This window comes from Narcine bancroftii, chromosome 6 (assembly GCF_036971445.1).
Source record: "Narcine bancroftii isolate sNarBan1 chromosome 6, sNarBan1.hap1, whole genome shotgun sequence".
NCBI lineage: Eukaryota > Metazoa > Chordata > Chondrichthyes > Torpediniformes > Narcinidae > Narcine > Narcine bancroftii.
In genome coordinates this window covers 247,026,180-247,048,602 of record NC_091474.1, presented here as the reverse complement: position 1 = coordinate 247,048,602, position 22,423 = coordinate 247,026,180, and the positions used below count along the sequence as shown (strand labels likewise).

The 22,423-nt window shown below is 43.6% G+C and overlaps 1 protein-coding gene across 1 annotated transcript in view; it reads right to left on the bottom strand.

Moving 5' to 3' along the window:
* Window positions 1-22,423, bottom strand: part of LOC138737386 (dynein axonemal heavy chain 8-like) — a 446,335-nt gene that overhangs the window by 264,512 nt on the left and 159,400 nt on the right. Inside the window, exons 10-11 of the mRNA XM_069888133.1 lie at window positions 21,023-21,136; window positions 130-237 (exon numbers count right to left, since the gene is read on the bottom strand). Of these exons, the coding sequence (XP_069744234.1) occupies window positions 130-237; window positions 21,023-21,136 (222 nt within the window). The remainder of the gene's footprint in view (window positions 1-129; window positions 238-21,022; window positions 21,137-22,423) is intronic.

Below are 22,423 nucleotides of genomic sequence, written 5' to 3'. Positions count from 1 at the left end.
GATTTGTTCTGCCTGCTAACCTTGCCTTTAATCCTGACAGGAACATACAATGTACTCTCAAAATGTCACCTTTGAAGGTCCTCCACTTAGCTTTCACATTCTTAAATTCATAACAATAAAAACACATACCTTAATAAAGAGTGATGTCAGATGTTGAGAAGTATTATAATACCGTGACACATTGTGAATCATTTGAATGGTATTGATCAAATTTGGAACACTCTTTGTCATTGTGACCTGGAAGAGGAATTGATTTTTTTAGAACTAAGACTGGAGAAGACAAAACTATTCTAAAATAATACAGATTTAAAAGCCACATTACTCAACTGATCATCTCTGTGTGGACATCTTTTTAACCATGGTTATAAATTCAGGTAAAAGCAAGAATTGAAGTCGATGAAGTTGTCTATGATATTTTGAAGTTAAGATGATTCCGGAAATGTAAGGGAACTAAAATGTGAGTGCAGAGAATAGGGCAGAAGGTCAAAAGTATGATGCCATGTGTTCTGAGTTTGTGAGGAAGGACAGGCAGGAGACAAATCATAAATGTAGTCAGTTAGAGGTTTGAAATGTTTCTATTTCAATGCTAGAAGTATTGGCTGATGTAAGTACTGGGGTAAAAAGAATAAGATGGGAGGTAAGAGACGGGGGTAGTAGCAGTACTGGTCATGATAGTATCATGGCTATAGAAGGGGAGGAGGCTGTGGAGGGAGTATCCACTGAGTCGCTGAGTGGGTCAGAAAGGAAGGGAGCAATCACTGTGCTGGGAGTAGTCTATAGGCCCCTAAATAGCCCTTGGGACACCGAGGAGCAGATCAGCAGGAATATTTTGGAATGGTGCACAAAATACAGAATTGTAGTTATTGGTGACTTCAACTTCCATAATATCGACTGGCATCTCTTACTGCAAAAGGGATAGAGGGGGCTGAATTTGTCAGGTGTGTCCAACAATATTCCTGACATAGTATGTGGACCAGCTGACGAGAGAAGAGGCCATATTGAATCTAATTCTGCGTAATGAAACTGGTCAGATGGCGGACTTCTCAGTAGGGAACATTTTAATGAGAGGGACCACTACTCCTTGAGTTTAAGCAAGGCTATGGAAAAGGATAGAAGTAGACAAAATGGCCAACTGATTAATTGGGGAAGGGCTAATTATGACAGGATGAGGCAGGAACTAGCAAAAGTACATTGGAAACAGATGTTCAAGCACAGAACTAATGTAGAAAACTTTAAGGGCCACTTGTGCTGGGTTCAGGATAAGTTTGACCCACTAGAACAAGGGAAAGACGATAGGAAAAGCGAACCCTGGTTGACAAAACAGGTGAAGCAGCTAGTCAAGAGGAAGAAGGAAGCATATATTAGAAATAGGAAGCAGGAAACGGGAAAGGCTCATGAGAAGTATATAGTAGCCAGGAAGAAGCTTAAGAAAGGACATAGGAGAGCTCAAAGGGGACATAAGAAGGCCTTGGCATGTAGGATTAATGAGGATCCCAAGGCAATCTATTCGTATGTAAAGAACAGAAGGATGATGAAATGGTGGGGCCGCTAAAGGATAAAGGAGGCAACATGTGCCTGGAGGAGGAAAATGTTGGGGAGGTCCTAAATGAATACATGGCTTCAGTATTCACAAAAAAAAAGGACCTTGATCAAGGTGCAATCAGAATAGAACAGGCTTGTATGTTGGACAGTGTTGAGATTAAGGAAGAGGAAGTGTTGGATCTTCTTCAAAACAGTAAGATTGCTAAGACCCCAGGGCCAGATGTGACATACCCCAGGTTGCTATGGGAAGTGAGGGAAGAAATAGCTGGGGCAGTAGCTATGATATTTGAGTCCTCTTTGGCCGCAGGGGACCAGAGGATTGAAGAATGGCAAATGTAGTCTCCTTGTTTAAAGAATAGGGAAAAGCCTGGGAATTTTTGACCAGTGAATCTTATGCCATTGGAGAGGATTCTTAAGGATAGGATCCATGAACATTTGAAGAAGTACAGTCTACTCAAGGATAGTCACTGTGGCTTTGTGAAGGGGAAGGTTGTGCCTCACGAGCCTTATTGAATTTTTTGAGAAGGTAACAAAAGTGTAGTGGTGCTATGGCAGCACTACAACTCCCAGGAGGCATCAAACCAGCCATGTAAAATCAGTGTGTGATGATGTCAGCATGTGTAGAGCACGTGATTCTGGCTTTTAAAAGTTTGTACAGGTGATGAAGGGTAAATACCATTTGATTCACTCTCGAAACACCTTGTGTGATAGTTTGTCATGTCCACCACAATTCCAGTGGCCACAATTGGTGACCCCAATGAGTTCAAAAACCTACTTTTGGACAAACATGGATTCTGCAGCCATTGCTGTGAAGCTACCACCTTTCTAGACAGCTGAGCCTAAACTGTGGTTCCAAAAGGCTAAAGCACAATTTCACTTTCACAAAGTCAAATTGGAAACCACTCATCATTACCATCTTGTCAGTGCCCTGAACAAGGTTGTTAGTAAGAGGGTCGGCAACTTCCTATGGGATCCACGTCATACTTTTATTACGTGTATATGTTATGTCCCATAGGAAAAGGGCTGCCATTTTGATGGGTTGGGAGACCGTGCTCCTTCAGAACTAATGGATGAAATGCTGTTGCTGGTAGCTGGTGAAGTCCCAATATGTTATTTGAGCAGCTCTAGCAAATGCCAGATGATATTAGGCTCTTGTTATCCAAGTGTTCATTTGAAGATCCAAGGGCTGTAGTGGCGGAGGCAAACATTCTATGGCTGGCTAAAAAGCAAAGCAAGGAAAGACAAGTCTGCACAACCAACCCCTCCGATATTGACCCCATGTCACACTCTAGTGCTCTTAGTAAATCACTCCCTACAATCAGGCAATGCCCCAAGATAAGCAAGCAGCCTGTGGACATCTCATCTTGGTGTTATTACCACAGGCATTGGGGATTAAATGCTCATAAGTGTTTGCAGGAAACATAGTAAGGCCAAAACCTAGTAAGGGCTGCGGCAGTTGGTGAGAAACCTGCAAGCCTACTGTATGTATGTGACCAGTTGTCCCAGCGAAAATTTCTGGTGGACATGGGTTCAGAAGTTAGTGCATTTCCAGCCATCGATTTTTACACATGCCATCCTACCCCGGACCTACAACTTCGAGCAGTTAACAGTTCCAACATTCCGACCTTAGGCACCAAGAAGATGAATGTCAAGTTTCAAAATAATCTTTACACTTTCCCATTTATTATAGCAGCAGTATCCGGGCCTTTGCTTACAGATTTTCTTTAGGTTCATTCATTCCTCATGAACTTAAAAGGGTGTCGGCTAATAGATGGAACTACTTTTCAGACTATTCCTCTGGCAGACGCCCTTACCTCTGTTCTGCGCCTTCAAACATTAAGTTAATCAGTAGATGAATTCTCCAAGATGTTGGAAGATTTCCATGAGATTACTACTCTATAATTTTCTGCCTCCAATACAAAGCACGGTGTTACTCATGGTATTTGTACTAAGGGCCCTCCTATCCATGCTAAAACATGCTGCTTTCCTCCAGAGAAGCTGTGCTCAGCTAAGGAAGAGTTTGCTAAGATGGAAAAACTAAGCATAATTCGTAGGTCCAACAGTCCCTGGGCATCTCTATTACATATATAGGTGACCTTGTGGAGATTACAGGTGGCTTAATGATGCCACTATCCTGGATCATTATCCGATACCTCATGTTCAGGATTTCTCGGCTAATTTGCTTGGAGTGAAGATCTTCTCCAAAATAGATGGTGTGTGCCTATCACCAAGTACCAATAATAACCATATAACCACACAATTTACAGTATGGAAAGAGGCCACATCGGCACTTCTAGTCAACACCGATTTACATGAAACTCCACTAGTTCCACCTACCCACTCCCTTGCCCATAACCTTCCAACCCCCTCACATCCATGTACTCATCTAACCTCCTCTTAAATGACAAAATTGACCCTGCAACAACTACCTTTTCTGGAAGATCATTCCACTTAGCCACCACTCTCTGAGTGAAGAAGCATCCTCTTATATTACTCCTAAAGTTTTACCCCCTAACCCTTAACTTATGACACCTTGTTCCAATCTCACCTACCCTCAGGGGAAAAAGCCTATTCATACCTACTCCATCTATTCCCTTCATAATTTTAAAGATCTCTATCAAATCCCCTCAACCTTCTGCGCTCCAATGAATAAAGTCCCAGTCTATTCAATCTTTCTCTGTATTCAAGATATTGCAAACCAGGCAACATTTTTGTAAACCTTCTTTGCACCCTCTCAACCTTATTTATATCCTTCCTATAATTTGGAGACCAGAACTGCACACAATACTCCAAACTTGGTCTCACCAATACCTTAAACAATCTCAACATCACCTCCCAGCTCCTATATTCCATTTTATGGTTTATAAAGGCCAGCAGACCAAAAGTCTTTTTCACCACCCTATCTACATAGGAATCCACCTACAAGGAACGCTGAACCGTTATTTCAAGATCCCTCTGTTCCTCTATGTCTTTCCCTTCACTGCATACATCCTATTTTGGTTATTCTTCCCAAAATGAAGCACCTCACATTTATCTACATTAAACTCATCTGCTACATTTCAGTCCACCTTTCCAAACAGTCCAAATCCTTCTGTAGTCCATGAAATCCCTCCTCACTATCCACAACTCCCCCTATTTTTGTATCATCTGCATATTTACTCACCCAATTTACCACCCCGTCATCCAAATCATTAATATAAGAGATGAACAACAAAGGACCCAACACCAATCCTTGAGGCACACCACTCACCACCAGCCTCCATCCTGACAGACAGTTGTCCACCATGACTCTCTGGTGTCTATCTTCCAGCCACTGTTGAACCCATCTGATTATCTCTATATTAATCCCTAGAGATTGAACCTTCCTCACTAACCTTTCATATGGAACCTTATCAAAAGCCTTACTAAATTCCAAATAGACCACATCAACTGCTCTATCTTCATTAACCTTTCTGGTCATCTCTTCAAAAAATTCAACAAGATTCGTCAAACACAACTTTCCCCTCACAAATCCATGTTGGATGTCCCTGATTTATCCCTGCCTTTCCAGATATTTAAACATATTATCCCTAAGAATTCCTTCCATTAATTTCCCCACCACTGATGTCAAACTTACTGGCTAATAATTACTTGGCCTACACCTTGTGCCCTTTTTAAACAATGGAACCACGTTTGCAACCTGTCAATCCCGCGGCACCACACCCTCCTCCAGTGACCGTTGAAAAATCACTTTCAGAGCCTCTGCTATTTCCTCCCTGACCTCCCTTAAGGTCCTGGGAAAAATCCCATCAGGGCCAGGAGACTTATCTACCTTTATATACCCCAGAAGTTCTAAAATCCCATCTTTACTAATCCCTATCTTTTCCATAACTAACCTTTTTGCCTCACTTATCCTACACAATTCAATATCTCTTTCCCTCGTGATCACCGATGAGAAGAATTTATTCAATATCTCTTCCATTTCATATGGTTCCTCACACATTCCTCTGCTCTGATTTTCCGGTGGACCTATTCTATCCTAAACTTTCCTTTTGCTGTTCACATATTTGTAAAAGCCTTTCAGATTTGCTTTCACTCTATTTGTTATAGCCCCCTCTTATCCAGAACCAGTAGAGCCAGAAGACATTCCAAAAACAGAAATAATTATCCCATTTGGGTTGATTGAATTTTTAACAATACCATTCAGATTAAAGAATGCCACTCAATCATTTCAACAGGTGATGGATGCTTTAGGACGTATGATCAATGTCTTCATTTACCTCAATGACATTTTAGTGGCCAGTGGGACTACAGAACAACATTTGGAACATCTTTGTACACTTTTTATTCATCTTCAAAAGTTTGGACTGACCATCAATCCAGATAAATGCATTTTTAGACAAGAAATTATTGATTTCTTGGGGATAGAATTATTCAGGAAGACGTGACCCCCTGCCATCCAAAGTTGAGGCCATTACCAAGTACTCAAGACCTGCTATGGTTAAAAGCCTGCAGAAATTCTTGCGAATGGTAGATTTTTACTGTTTGTTTCTTCCAAAAGCAGCTCATATCATGAAGCTTCTTTTCAATTTACTGTCCGGAAATGCTGAAACCATCCATTGAACTGAAGAGGGAAACAACGCCTTCTTGAAGATGAAAGATTTGCTGACTCATTCTACTATGCTCAGCTACCCAGTTTTAAATGCAGCCACTGCCCTTTCTGCCAACATTTCCAGTATGGCCGTAGGAGGTACACTTCATCAAAATGTCAACGGGCAATGGAAACCATTAGCATTGTTCAGCCGCCATCTTCGTGAAGCAAAAAAATACAGTGCTTTTGATAAGGAGCTTTTGGCCATTTACTTGCCTATTTGACACTTCCATTATTTTTTGGAGGGCAGAGATTTTACTAAGTATGCCAACAACAAACCCTTAACATTTGCACTTTCCAAGGTCGCACAGCTCTGGTCAGCTTGACAAGAATGGCAATTATCATTTATTTCAGAATTTTCCATAAAAATACTACATATTTCTGGAAAAGACAATGTAGCAGCTGATGCATTTTACTGCTCTGCTCCACTTGAGGTTTCATCTGTAGATCAAGGTATTGACTACACAACTTTGGCTGTGGCCCAAGAGCATAACCATGAGATGAATGCTTATCAAACTGCAATCATGAACCTGCATTTGAAAGATGTCCAGTTTGGAGTTAGTGGCAAATTGCTCCTCTGTGTTATATCAACAGGACGCCCATGCCCAGTAGTTCCGGCATCAAGGAAACATTGAGTATTTGACTCAGTGCATGGTCTCTCACATCCATCAATTAGATTGACTAATCGTATGGTTTCAGACATTCGTGGGGTTCGGTCTTAAAAAAGACATTACACAAATAGCGAGGTCCTGCATTGCCTACCAAATTGCAAAAGTTCAGCGGCACACTAAAGCACCACTGCAGTCCTTCCCAGCAGTTACTCGGCATTTTGCTCATGTCCACGTGGATATCATTGGTCCACTTCATGTTTCAAGAGGATACTGTTGTAGCGGCCGTGTGGATGACAGCGCGGTATTGCGAACCATCGCCAGCGCGGTTCTTTGGTGGGCGCGCGGAGCCATAAGACAGACAGCTGGGTAATTACCCATTTAAGGGACAGCATGTGCGCGGTGCTGTGTGCCGAGTAACAGCATGTTGGTTTACGGAGTCTTCTACCGGAAGGCGCTGTACTCTCACTGTGCTTAATTTAAACTTGCTGGTCCTGTGGATCGGCAGCAAACTCATAAAGATGTTCCACCCCATCCCATAGAGCCTGGGACGCGAGATATATAAAAGAAGCCTGTAAAGTTTAAATAAAACAATGTTGTGTTGACTAAACTGATATATATGCATTGCTTTAGTAGCTCTTCCGAAGTAGCCACTAGAATTGGTGACTCTGACTGCAAGATTCAGCCGAAGTTTGAATCTACAGTTATCATGAACACAACTACAGCAGCAGCAGCTGCCTCCATGGTGGCAGTTAATGCGGTGGGGCTTCACTTGCCTCATTTCTGTACCCAGCAACCTCAGGTATGGCTTTAACCCAGTTTCGTCTTCGTGACATAACAGCAGAGGACACGAAATTCTGGCATGTCGTAGGTGCAATGGACGCTGCTACCGCATCTAGAATAAGTGAATTAGTTGCTAATCCCCAGCAGACAACCAGTACACCAGGTTTCGTCAATTTCTCTTGGACATGCTGGAATTGACTAGATATGAGAGTGTCATGTGGCTTTTAAATATGGAGGGCCTGGGTGACAGAAATCCATCTGATCTAATGAATGGGATGCTCGCATTAGCAGATGTTCATTCTCATTGCTTACTTTTTGAGGCTCTATTCCTGTCCAAACTCCCAGGTCGTGTCGCAATACCAATCGCTAATGTAGATTTCCACCATCCTCATGACGTGGTCCAGGAGGCTGACAGGCTCTACTGTACTTGAACGCAAGAGTCTACTCATATACAGCCTGCTTTCATAGCAGATACATCTCCTGTGTTCCACGAGCCTCCTGTGTCTGCGGTCCAGACTAAGAAGGAGGAACGCGCTGATAGGCAGTGAGAATAGTGTTTTTACCATCACCGTTGGGGAAAAAATGCCTATAGATGTATCCCTCCATGTAGCTATTACAGAAAAGAAGTCAGGAAACAAAAAAGGCCAGCTGCCTGTAGTGGCCTCGGCAGCTGGCACAAGTACCGGCCTATTGTATCTTCAAGATGACACTGGTAAGTGCACGTTTCTCATAGACATGAGTGCTGAGGTCAGTTTGCTCCCACCAACCTATTTTGAACAGACACATAAGCAATAACACTTGGCTCTTCAATGGGACTACCATTCCCAGTTTTGGCACAAGACAGGTCACAATTGGGATAGGACGGGCGATGTTCCATTGGAATTGTGTCTGAGCTTCTGTTGCACAGCCCATTTTGGGTGCAGATTTTTTAGGATCGCATGACTTGCTAGTAGACGTGAAGCGGAGGAAATTGGTTAATGCCACCACTTTTCAAACGTACCCATTGGTATGCAGCAAACGGAGTTTCCCATCTCGGGGTGCATACCCTACATAAAGATGCCAATGCTGCCCTTCTCAGCGAATTTCCTGGTATTCTCTGCCTTAATATCAATACCTCCAAAACAGCCCATGGTGTTTCCCATTACATAGACACTTCAGGCCTACCAATTTATGCCAGGGCTTGTCATCTTCCACCTGATAAGCTGAAGCAGACAAGGGCAAAGTTTACTACAATGGAGGAATGAGGTATCATTCTGTATTCCAACAGTCTTTCGGCATCACCATTAGACAAGGTACCCAGGAAAACAGGTGGATGGAGACCCTGTGGCAATTACCGTAGGATCAATGATATAACTACACCCGATAGATATCCTATCCCTCATATACAAGATTTCAGTGCCCATCTGCACAATTTTTGTTTTCTCCAAAGTTGATCTTGTCAAGAGATACCATCAGATCCTGGTCCACAAGGATGGCATTCCTAAAATGCCCCATTCCTTATTGCCCCTTTTGGGCTTTTTGAATTTCTTAGGATGCCATTTGGGTTGAAGAATGCCGCTTTGGGCAGGGATTTAGAGTTCACTTACATCTACTTAGATGACATCCTCATAGCCAGTCACACTGAAGAGGATCACCACCTGCATTTACACTGCTTGTTCCAACAGCTGGAGGAATTCTGTCTTACCATCAACTATAGCAAATGTCAATTTGGCAAGTCCACCATCGACTTCCTGGGACACAGGATCATGGCCAACGGTGTCTTTCCCTTATCTAGCAAGGTAGACCAAGTCCATGCTTTTTTTTCAAAAATTACCACTGTTAAGGGATTGCAGAAATTCTTGGGCATGATAAACTTCTATCACCAGTTCATTCCAGCAGCTGCTGATATTCTTCAACCACTGCTTTGGATCCTCACCACCAAGCACAGGGAGGTTACCTGGACAACAGAGGCAGAGTTTGCATTTACAATTGCCAAAGACACTTTGGCCAGCACAACGATGTTCACTCATCCTAATCCCAACGGCTTCCCTAACACTTTTAGCACTGATGCCTCGGATACGGCCATGGGTGCAGTTCTTGAGCAGTCCGTCGATGACAATTTCCAACCCCTTGCTTTCTTTAGCTGACATCTACGGCCATCGCAGATGAAATATAGTGCATTTGTCGGGAACTGTTAGCATTGTATCTACCCACACGGCACTTCCGATATGTTTTGGAGGGCTGCTCGTTTTTGCCTTCAGCAAAATAACAGTTCCATGGTCAGCCAGGCAGTAGCGTCACTTATCATACATTTCCAAATTCATGATGCGCCATGTCTTGGGTAAAAACAATCTCATCGCAGATATGCTGTCCAGACCAACTGTATATCATATTCAGGGTGGAATCGATATTTCTGAATTAGCCAGTCCTCAGGCAATGGACCCCGATGTTCAGACATTCAGCATGCCCACTACTAACCTGGACATACAACAGGTAGCACCACAACTGGGCGGCCCAACCCTACTTTGTGATATGTATTTGGGTAAACTGGTGATTCCGGCATCTTGGAGGTGGCACCTTTTTGACCATCAGCCCATCTGCCCATCAGAACATTAGTTAAGCTCATGTCGAATACACATGGCATGGACTGAAAAAAGAAGTCTCCTGCCAGACTGCCAAAATTCAGCGGCACACCAAGGCACCTCTTCAACCTTTCCCGACGGTTTGAACACATGCATGCGGACCTGGTCGGACCATTGCCAGTATCACAAAACATGACATACGTTATAACAGAAGTAGACCATTTCACGCACTGGCCAGAGGCCATCCCATTGCCATCCAGTAACACTGAAACATGTGCCAGAGCATTCATTGTCAATTGGATCTCTAGATTTGGTGTCCCAACACATATAACTTCAGATCGCGGAGCATAATTCACCTCTGCATTATGGACTGCCTTTATGTGCTTTTGTGGCACACACCTGCACCACACTACAGCGTAGCACCAACAGTCCAACGGCCTTGAGGAACGTTTCCACCAGCAACTCAAGTCCACACTTAAGACCCGACTCACCAGTCCCAATTGGGACGATGAGTTACCATGGGTTCCACTGGGAGTGCGCATGGCTCCCAAGGAATATTTGCCTGCATCATCAGCGGAGATGGTTTATGGTACAGTCCTTACAGTTCCAGGGGACATTCATTTCGCATCCAACTCTGACCTGGACGTCCTTCAGCAGCTTTAACATGGTGTTGCAGTCAGTAAACCTGTTCCAACCAACTGGCATGGAGCCCCTGAATGGCATGTGCCCCCACAACTTGATGCTGATTTTGTTTTTGTAAGCAGACAGGTCCCAGGACGCCGTTACACCGACCGTATGAGGGTACTTTCCGCGTGATTAAGAAGGATGGGGTTGTGTATACTTTAGACATTGGGCATTCGCAACTGTTCAGTGTGGACACACTCAAGCCTTCCCATGTGGATCCCACTTCACCCATTCATTTCCCCCAGCCCAGGTGGCGAAGGCATCCACGTACGTGCATGGAACTGGTGTTTTGGTTTCTGGAAATGGTTCTGGGGGGGTGGTGTAGTGGCCGTGTTGCGGGCCGAGTGGGCACACAGCGCGGTATTGTGAACTGTCATCAGTGCAGTTCTTTGGCAGGTGCACAGAGCCATAAGACAGACAGGTGGGTACTCACCCATTTAATGGACTGTGCGCGATGCTGCATACCGAGTAACGGCATGTTGGTTTGCGGAGTCTCTTGCCAGGACTCTTACTGTGCTTAATTTAAACCTGCCAGTCCCGTGAATTAGCAGCAAACTTATAATGATGTCCCACCCCATCCCGTGGAGCCAAGGACGTGAGGTATATAAAAGAAACCTGTATCATGTAAATAAAGCAGTCTTGTGTTGATTAACCTGGTGTATGTGTACTGTTTTAGTAGCTCTACCGAAGTAGCCACTACACTGTTATCTTTTTACAGTAATAGATAGGTTGTAGCGGCCCGCAGCCCACTCCATGGATCGACACAGCAAACAGATGTCGAATACAATGATCGAGTAGACAGCACACAGGTTGAGATGCCCACTCCCACAGGCCGCAGGAATAGCAGTTGAATCGACCAATCACCACCAGCAGATCGCAGGGGGCACAATCCAGGCCCACGCATCCGAGTTAGCTAATCAGAAGCCGGCCTCGGTCAACCCACACCCCAGTGGTGACACAGCCAGCTGCCTATAAAAGGCAGAGCTGCAGCCCAATAAAGCTAGTGTCAATTACATTCCCTTAGTGTGTGAATTTTCTTTCAACCTCAAGCTATAACCAGAGTGACCCTGCAACAACGTTTACGTGGTGGCCTGAGGCCGTGCCTATTGGGAGATACTACTACAGACACTAGTGCTCTGGTGTTCCTCAGTTCCTGGGTGTCTCGTTTTGGTTTACCGGCACGTTACTCGGATAGAGGACCACAATTTACTTCCTTGATGTGATCGGCCTTGTCTCATTTGTTTGGTTCAACAATTCATCATACAAATGCATATGATCCCCAGGCCAATAGAATGGTGGAAAGATTTCATCGACATCTCAAGTCAGCCTTGGTGGCTCGGTGAGATGGCTCAAACTGGGCTGATGAGTTGCCCTGGGTATTATTGGGCATTAGAACTCCAAAGGAGGACCTCCAAGCTTCATCTGTGGAGCTGGTTCCAGGGGAGTTCATCCCCCTACCATTCTAACTCCAGCAATAATCCTAAGGAATTGTTGAGCAGGCTAAGGGAGATCATAAGAAAATTGACCCCTACATCACTATCTTCATATGGAGAACACTCTTCTTTTGTTCTTGAAGACCTCAAAAACTACAAATATGTCTTCCTCCAAAGGGGAACACTTGGTCAATCTTTACAGATGCCTTGGAAGGACCTTATAGGATACTCAGACAAACTAGGTTGACCTGTATTTTGGACATTGGAGGGAAGCCACAGTCTTTCACTATTAACAGGCTTAAACCATCTTATGTGGACAAATCTTCCCCACTGCAGCAGCCAACAGTCCATCGCAGAGGTCGATCACTTAAAAGACAGACAAACTTTTCTGTCGGTTCTGGGGTGTGGGAGGGGGGACGTGTTGCAGCACTACAACTCCAAGGAGGCATCAAACCGGCCACAAGACATCAGTGCATGATAATGTCAGCTCGTGTCGAGCACGTGATTATGGCTTTTAAAAGGTTGCCCGGGTGATGAAGAGTAAATCCGTTTGATTCACTCTAGAAACGCTTTGAGTGGTTATTTTGTCATGTCCACTGTGATTCCAGAGGCCACAAAAGAATAGCAGGAGATGTGGTCTACATGGATTTTAGAAAGGCATCTGACCAGGTCCACCACGAGAGACTCATTCAGAAAGTTTTGAGGCTGTGAGGATAAAAAATTGGCTTGAAGGTAGAAAGCACAGAAGTAGAAGGAAAGTATTCTTCCTGGAGGTCAGTGACTAGTGGAGTACTGCAAGGATCTGTCTGGGACCATGCTCTTTGTGATTTTTATAAATGACCTGGATGAAGAGGCGGAAGGATAGGTCGGTAAGTTTGTGGATGACATGAAGGTTGGAGGAATTGTGGATGGAGCTGAAGGTTGTCAAATGTTACAAAAAAGATATTGACAGAATTTAGAGTTGGGTGGAAAAGTGATGGATGGCATTCAATCCAAGAAAGTGTGAGGTGATGCATTTTAGAACTAACCAGAATGCTGAGTACAGGGTTAATGGTTGGTTATTTGAGAGTGTGGATGAACAGAGGGACCTTGGGGCCCAAATTGATACATCTCTCAAGGTCGTCGCACAGGTTGATAGGATAGTTTAGAAAATCTATGGGATGTTGGGCTTCATTAATATGGGGGGGTTGAGTTCAAGAGTAGAGAGGTCATGTTGCAACTCTACAAATCTCTGGTGAGACCACAGTGAGAATATTATGTTCACTTCTGGTCACCTCATTACAGGAAGGATCTGGAAGCACATCCTGTGCAGAGGATGTTGCCTGGATTGGAAAATAGGTCTAATGAGGAAAGGTTAGCAGAGTCGGGACTTTTTTCTTTGGAGCATAGAAGGATGAAAGGAGACTACAAGATTATGAAAGGCCTAGATAGGTGGACAGCCAATGCCTGTTTCTCAGGGCAGGAATAGTACACCCCAGAGGACACAAGTACAAAGTGAAGGGTGGGAAGTTTAGGAGAGACATCAGGGCAAAGTTTTTTATGCAGAGTTATAGATGCCTGGAATGTCTTCCCTGGATGGTGATGAAGGCTGAAAAATTTTGGGCATTTAAGAGATTCCTAGAAAGGCACATGGATAGAAGAAAAAGAAGGTTATTGGGTAGGGAGTTTAGCACTTTTTTTAAGGATTACATGGGTTGGCACAACCTCGAAGGCCGAAGGGACTGTACTATGCTATAGTGTTCTATGTTATCCTATGAGGGGCATTTGACAGTTTTTGGTCTGTACTCATTGGAATTCAGAAGAATGAGAGAGGATCTCATTGAAACATTTTGAATGTTGAAAAGCATGACAGAGTAGATGTAGAAAGGTTATTTCCTATGGTGGGTGAGTCTAGGACAAGAGGGTACAATTGCAGGATTGAAGTGCATCCATATAACCATATAACAATATAACCACTTACAGCACAGAACAGGCCAGTTCGGCCCTACTAGTCCATGCTGTAGCAAATCCCCACCCTCCTAGTCCCACTGACCAGCACCCGGTCCATACCCCTCTAGTCCCCTCCTATCCATGTAACGATCCAGTCTTTCAAAGATGGGGAGGAATTTCTTTAGCCAGAGGGTGATAATTCTGTAGAATCTGTTGCCTCAGGCAGCTGTGGAGGCTAGGTCATTGAGGGTATTTAAGGCAGAAATTGATGGGTTCTTGATTAGCTTGGGCATCAAAGGTTATGGGGAGAAGGCCAGGCAGTGGGGCTGAGTGGAAAAATAGATCAGCTCATGATTAAATGGCAATGAAGACTTGATGGGCTTAATAGCTATTTCTGCTCCTTAGTCTTATGGTCCTTCTGGTCTAATTGTGTGAAACTTCTGGTTTTGACTTTTTTATAAAAGGCATGTTCCTTTCAAACAATGGAAAATTTAAAAAGTGTAAATGCACAGAAATTAAACCAACTATATAAATATTAGTTGCACTGAAATAAAGGCCAGAAAAATATTGCCCTGTGGAGTGTTGTGAGCGAGAGCAGTGAAGAGATTGAGACAACAGGCTGTGAACTCTGGTATCACAACTGCTTTAATTTGAATCTCACACTGCAGCCATTAAGCCTTATTCCCTTCTTCCCCCAACGTCCCGAAGCTTGCATCTAGATGATGCAAGCGTTTATGCAACCTTCCAGTCTGGACTGGAAGAGACGGACCCGTGACACCATCCTTGCCGCAGCTGATGGCATCGTCAGCATCATTCTTGGTTGCCGGGGGAAGGCACCGTCCAGGCACTGTGAAGGTCTCTCCGTAGACTAGTTTGGCCGAGGATGTCCCAAGGTCATCCTTGGGTGCTGTGCTAATGCCTAAGAGAACCCAGGGCAGCCCCTTCACCCAATTAGGTTTGTCAAGGCATGCCATCAGCCTTTGAGGTGGCGGTGGAAACACTTGACTAGTCCATTGGCTTGAGGGTGGTAAATTGTGGTATGGTGCAGTCTGGAGTGTTGTGTCCACAGGCCTAAGGTGAATTGTGCTCCCTGGTTGATTGTAACATTTGCTGTGATCCAGGTGGAGAGGAAAGCCCTGCCGCATGTTTCTCTGGAGGGGTCTGGCCTCTGGCCAGTGAATAAATCTGTCCATAACTGTGACTAGGTAGTGGGATCCCCGGGAGACAGGCAGGGGCCTGACTATTGCCGAGATGTACTTCTTGGATCCTTCAGGTTGGGCTATTAGAGTTTGTGCTTGGTGTGTTGCTGAACCTTAAACCTTGGACATCTTGTGCATTTCTTTGCTCTCTCAGTGACCTGTTTGCACAGGCAATGCCAAATAAATTTTGTTATGTGGATAGACAGGTGTGATAAGCCGTGGATTCAGGCGAATATCATTCTCCTCCATTGTACAAGGATGAGAGGGTGGGGATGGCCAGTGGAAATGTCGCAGAGGAGCGTGGTGCCGACAGCATCCAGCAAGAGGTCTTGGAGTTGCAGCCCTCTGATTGCTGTTCTGGAGTTGAGTGTCTCGGGGTTGTTCTGCTGTACCTGAGTCAGATCATGGTAGTCAATGCTCTGTGACAGGGCACTAACTGTAGGCCTGGAAAGTGCGTCGACAACCATGTTGTGCTTTCCAGAGAGGTGTCAGTCAGATAGCAGTGATGAATCCAGAGACATAGAAAAAATATCTCTGTTGTCGGGCAGAACACGGGTCGGAGGATTTTGCGAAGGCAAAAGTAAGTGAATTGTGATCGGTGTAGATGGTGAACAAGTGCCCTTCCAGGAAATAAAGGAAATGGTGGCAGCCAGGTAAAAGGCGAGCAGTTCTCTGTCAAATACACTGTAATTCAATTTGGGTGGTCGCAGGTGTCGACTGAAGAATGTGAGGGGTTGCCATGAATCATCAATGAACTGTTCCAGGATGGCATCCATGGCCGTGTTGGATGCATCAACGGTTAGGGCTGTCAGTACATCCATCTGTGGGTGTACCAGCATCGTGATGTGGACAACAGCTTCTTTAGTCTGTTCGAATGCACTGTGTGCCTTCTCTATCCATTGAAGCTCTTTCGATGAGCCGACATTAAAATGAAAAGAGGGCGCATAATCTTGGCTGCTGCAGGGATGAACCTATTGTAGAAATTCACCATGCCCACAAATTCCTGAAGGCCCTTCAGTGTCATTGGTCTGCCATCCGCCAGATGGCATCAAGTTTGTCTGATAAAGGGGGTGGCGCCAGCTGGGGTGATTTGTGGCCCAGAAAATCTATTTTTGTGAGGCCAAACTGGCACTTCTCTGGATTAATGGTGAGGCCAAACTGTACAAGGAGAGTGAACAACATGTGATCTGCAGGCGAACTGCTGGCTACCAGGATGTCATCAAGGTAGATGAAAAGGAAAGGCAAGTCTCTCCTGACTGTGTCCGTGAGGTGCTGAAAGGTCTGTGCCATATTTTTCAAACCAAACAGCATGCATAGAAACTCGAAGAGGCTGAACAGGGTGATGATGGCGGCCTTTAGGATGTACGGGGATCTGATGGCATCCCCGGATTAAGTCGCCTTTGAAGAAAAGTTTTGCACCGTGAAGATTCGCTGCAAAATCCTGGAATGGGGAATTGTGTAGCAGTCTAGTGTCGTTGCATTGTTTAGACATCTGCAATCACCGCAGGGCCTCCAGCTACCATTGGACTTAGGCACCAAGTGGAGAGGTAAGGCCCACAGACTATCAGAACAACGGATGATGCTCAGCTCCTCCGTGCACCTAAGCTCCTCTTTGGCAAGGTTGAGTTTGTCTGGGGCCAGGCGGCAAGCACGTGAATGCAATGATGAACCAATATGATGTTGGGCACCATGTTTGGGCATGACTGCCGTGAACTGTTGGTGCACAATGGAGGGAAAATCTGCGCAGAGTTGGCCATACTGGCCGTGTTTGGTCTCCACTGAAGTGATCTGGGAGGACAGTTGGTTGGATCTGCCGAGGGGCACCATGTGGAAGCATGGACTAGTCGTTTACCCTGGAAATCGACGAGCAGGGAGTGGGCCCAGAGGAAATCTATGCCGAACAGGGGTTGGTCCACCGAAGCGAGGGTGAAAGACAATTGGAATGTGCTGTCACCAAAATGTACAAGAATCCATCTTTTTCCAGGTTCGGATGACGGTGTTATTGATACCTTAAGAGCATCACCATGGAATATGATGGGTCCCATCTCCCCCTCACGGTCTGCAACCAACGGATTTTAAACTGCCCGCCCTCTCCTCCAAATGTGTCCAACCAACAACCCATGATCCACCCACCGCACCTGACCTACAGTCTCTCCACCCTCCGCCACTACCTCTATTGGCCAATCTCATCCCCAGCTGTAAGCCTGTCACTATCAAGAGCAGGCAATACAATGCTGGGGACTGGGCCTTTATCAAATCAGAGGTGAGATGGTCCCTGATCGAAGGGATCATTAAGCTGAGTACCAGCTGCTGGAGAGCTCAGGTAGTGGAGGTTAAGAGTGGGGAAAATCTCCGAATGGTTATCGACCACAGTCAGATCATTAACAGGTTTACACAACTGGATGTGTACCCCCTCCCCCACAAAGCCTACATATAACCATATATAACCATATAACAAGTGCAGCATGAAAACAGGCCATTTTGGCTCTTCTAGTCTGCACCAAACTAAGCACTCTCCTCTAGTCCCATCTACCTGCACGCTGAGTCACCCATATTGATAACAATAGTGGAAGGAACATCCATGTGTATGAATGCCCTTCTTTCCCAGCCTGTTCTGCTGAGTTAGCTGGGCAGCTTGACCAACGCCATTTCAAGGCTGTTGCTCTGATGCTGCCCCAGCTTCTACCCTCACCGGTTCGTGGTCCTAGGAGTCGATTTAGCAATCTCTGTCCGCGTCTGCTGCCACGCGATGTGCCAGCCCGATTTCCGCTATTTAGGCTGCCACAAAACAAAGGCTGTACGAAAGGATAAAGAGATCTCTGATGGTGAATTGCAACAGATGGTTTGGAAATGTGGGATTATATCAAAATGATGTAGAAAGAAATAGATTATTTAAGATCTGAGGTTAAAGATATGAATGAAAAATACGAGCAGTTATCAACACATTTGATGGAAGTACAAGAACAACAGAATGTGGAAAATCAGAATATTATGAAGGTTTATGAAAAGGGTAAACATTTAAAGGAGAAGCTGAAAAATTTGGAGTCTGAAATTAAGGAAGAAATTGTTGAGAGGAAGATAAATTCTGAACAAATTGATAAGATGGAAAATTTTAGGAGAACCATTAAGATTGTTGGCTTTGAGGAAGAAGAAAAACATGACATGATTCAGTTTCTCCAAGGATGGATATGTAAGGTTCTGGGGTAAATCAATTTGAAGGTCCAGCTGAAATTGAAAAAGCACATAGAGCCCTCAGACCACATCCGCAAACAAATGAGAAACCTCTTCTATAGTAATTAAGTGTTCAAAATATCGAGACAAGGAAAAGATTTTAGCCTTAGCAGCAAAAAAAGTAAGAATAAAGAAGAGTCCACTTGAATATCATGGTTCAAAAGTTTTCTTTTACCTGGATATTATTGCACAGCTGTTGGGTAAAAGGAGAAAGTTTAATGAAGTCAAGACAAGTCTTTGGGAAAAGAGAGACAAGTTTACATTACAATATCCAGCAACGATGAAGATTGCATTACTGGATGACAAAAATAAATTTTTTTATGGATTACAAACAGGCATCAGATTTTGTGGGAACTTTACCTTCTAATAAGCTGAGTAAATGTGAAGGAATTATTTGCAATGAGACAATGGACTAGTAAATTAGAGACTATGTCTTGATGTAATATCTGGGAGGTGAAAGGTGCCGGAGTCTGTCGGCTGCTATTTAAGGGATTGTTTGTGGCAATGAGCCACATCTCACATGATAGAGGGAGAGTGGTGCTATATTCCTTAATGCCACAGAGGGAATTCTATTATTACTAAATATATGTTTATGAATGGAGTTATATTGATTACATTGATGTTTTATTTAACACAGAATTTAAATTGGATAATGTAAGAGATATGGAATTCTTAATAGATATATGATTAATTAGGAGTAATATTAGATATATTGAAATTTAACATTTAGAATTGATTTAAAACATAAGATTTACGTATTTGGATATGTTATAAATATGTTGGTTTATGTAATCTCTTTAAAAAATCTACTCCATTTTTTTCTTTTGTGCTTTCTTTTCTTTCTTTTTGGGGGAAGAGGGGAATAAAAACAAAATTATGAACATATGTTTATGTTTGATGCAAATGGAAAATTAAAAAAATAAAAAGAAAGTAAAAAAAAAGAATTGTTTTACAAAGTATCTGTTTACCTGCAGCAAGTAAGAACTTCAGTGCATATGTACTATATTTATTTGTGACAATATACTCATTGTAAGAGGTTGAGAGACAAGTTAGAGGGAGTAATAATTAGGAAGGGGATGGGAAAGAAAAGTTAGAAAAAAAATAAATGCAGGAATATGTATAGAAGAGATGAGAAAAGTAGAGTGATTTTCAGAGTTCTTACATTCCTAGTGATGTCTGACCCTAGTCTCAGCCATTGTTAGGATGAGGCTCAACAAAAACTTGAGGCACATCTCATTTCCCCCTTGGACAGCTTTAAGCCTTATGGCATGAACATTGATTTGAGGTAACTCCTACATCTGATTTATAAGTCATATGCATTAAATGGTAGGCTATTGAGATGTGCAGAGCAACAAAGAGATTTAGGAGTGATGGTAAATAGTACCCTCAAGGCTGATACTCAGGTAGATGGTGTGGTGAAGAAGGCATTTGAAATGTTGGCCTTTATAAATCGGAGTATTGAATTCAAGAGTAGGGAGGTTATGATGAAATTGTACACGGCATTGGTGAGGCCAAATTTGGAGTACTGTGTACAGTTTTGGTCACCAAATTATAGGAAAAATATAAACAAAATAGAGAGAGTGCAGAGAAGGTTCACGAGAATGTTGACAGGATTTCAAGGTTTGAGTTACAGGGAAAGGTTGTGCAGACTAGGGCTTTTTTCTCTGGAGCGTAGAAGATTGAGGGGGGACTTGATAGAGGTGTTTAAGATTTTAAAAGGGACAGATAGAGTAAACATGGATAGGCTTTTTCAATTAAGAGTGGGGGAGATTCAAACTAGAGGGCATGGTTTAAGATTGAAGGGGGAAAATTATAAGGGGAACATGAGGGGAAATTTCTTTACGCAAAGGGTGGTGGGGATGTGGAATGAGCTTCCGGCAGACGTGGTTGAGGCGGGATCATTGGTTACATTTAAGGATAGACTGGATAGTTACATGGAGAGGAGAGGACTGGAGGGGTATGGACCGGGTGCTGGTCAGTGGGACTAGGAGGGTGGGAATTTGTTACGGCATGGACCAGTAGGGCCGAACTGGCCTGTTCTGTGCTGTTAGTGGTTATATGATTCCACTGATCCCATCTCACACCTTCTCTCCTATACATGTTCACCTCTGGGTCCATTCCCCACCTTCTTTCTCTTTTATATCTGTAATTTAATCTTTCTATACCAGTCTTGATAAAGGGTTCACACCTGAAACTTTGACCATTTCTACTCATGGATGCTGTCAGTCCTGCTGGGTTTCATCAGCAATTCTTTCTTTGTTCAACATTGCCATAAGGTTTAATTTCGTACCATTCTGCATTGTAAAACCATATCTTTGGAAAATTAGTACACCTTTACTCAGCAATAGAGGACCTTGCCTTTCACCTGTGAAATTTACCATAGAATAAATCTTTCAGATGCAAAGTTACTATAAAAACTTACTGGGTCAGAATTGTAGAGTGGCTGACAGACTTGCTCCAGTGCCTGTAGAAACTTCACATTGTCCTTAGCTGCATTAGCTGCATCAGTGATTTGAGAATCAATCCTTTGCCACATCTTGAAAATAAGTAAAACAAACTACCATTCATTAATAAATAAGAGTCAAAGCTGTTTAAGCTAATTACTTCAAACATTCTGTTAAATTATACAACTGATGGTTACCTCATACAGTGCTGAAGCCAGATCAATTACTGCAGCCACAGAGGCCACTTTTACCTGGACTATGGCGATGGCTCAGAGTGATTATTTGTGACGGATTCCCATCCACTGAGCAGCTCCTGAAATTACAGTGAGTGAGCCGAATTTGCTTGTTATGTCAGAAACCCAGTTTCTTCTGTCATGATTAAGCTTGTTCACTTTGCTTTTGTCATGTTTTGAGTGAATTTTTAAATCCAAAATGGTGCCAGAGTGAGTTTTCTGATACCATACAGAGTATTTCACTGTATCTCAGTACACATGAGAATAAACAAAACTCAAAACTAAATGTTTTGCTTGGTCCAAATAAATCATTTCACTTTCAATGTTATTTAAGTCTCTATCTTGTAACCTCTTCCAATCCTGTAACTCTCACACCTACATTTAACCCATACTGACTCGTGTACATCCCTGATAGCCTTCATCTCACGATTTATCTCATTATCAACTTGCTTACTCACTAAAGATGGGGAGGAGAGCAAGGAACCTGGGAAGAGGAGCAAGGTAACTGTTCTAGTGCCAATATACATTTGTTCACCAATCACTCTCTAAATGCTCGTGTTAACTGAGTCTGACTGAAATGGACCTGCCTACATAAAGAATGCAGGGGAAGAAAGGAGATACACAAAAAGATGGGAAGTCAGGATAGGGAAGGTTGGGGAAGAGAGAATCAGTAAGAAAAAACAGGAAGAATATGTAGGGAAAGAGGAGTCAGGAGAGAAAATGAAGAGCAAGAAGTGAGAGTAGATAGGAAAAATGAGATGGAGGGAGAATTTAAGATAGGTGGACAAAGATTTTTTTTAATTTAGACATAAAGATCATATAAAATCTGTTAAATTCCAGTGTGTGGGGGAGTGATACCCAGGCAATCCAAGATACAGTAGTGGTATGCTTGGAGGGAGAGGGCAGAACCAGCACTAACAGCTCCCTTCTTGTGACGGCTAGACACAAGAGCCTCCTATCTACTGCCAATTACCCATTACAGCCACGATGCATAGTGATTCAGCAGAACCCACAGGTCTACTGAGAAGCCTTGGCCATTTCAATGTAGCCCCGCCATGAGGTTGTTCACACTTCAGATGTCATGACACCACATCACATGTTGTGTGTCTATATTAAGCCTGACAGCACATCTATAAATGTTTCTAC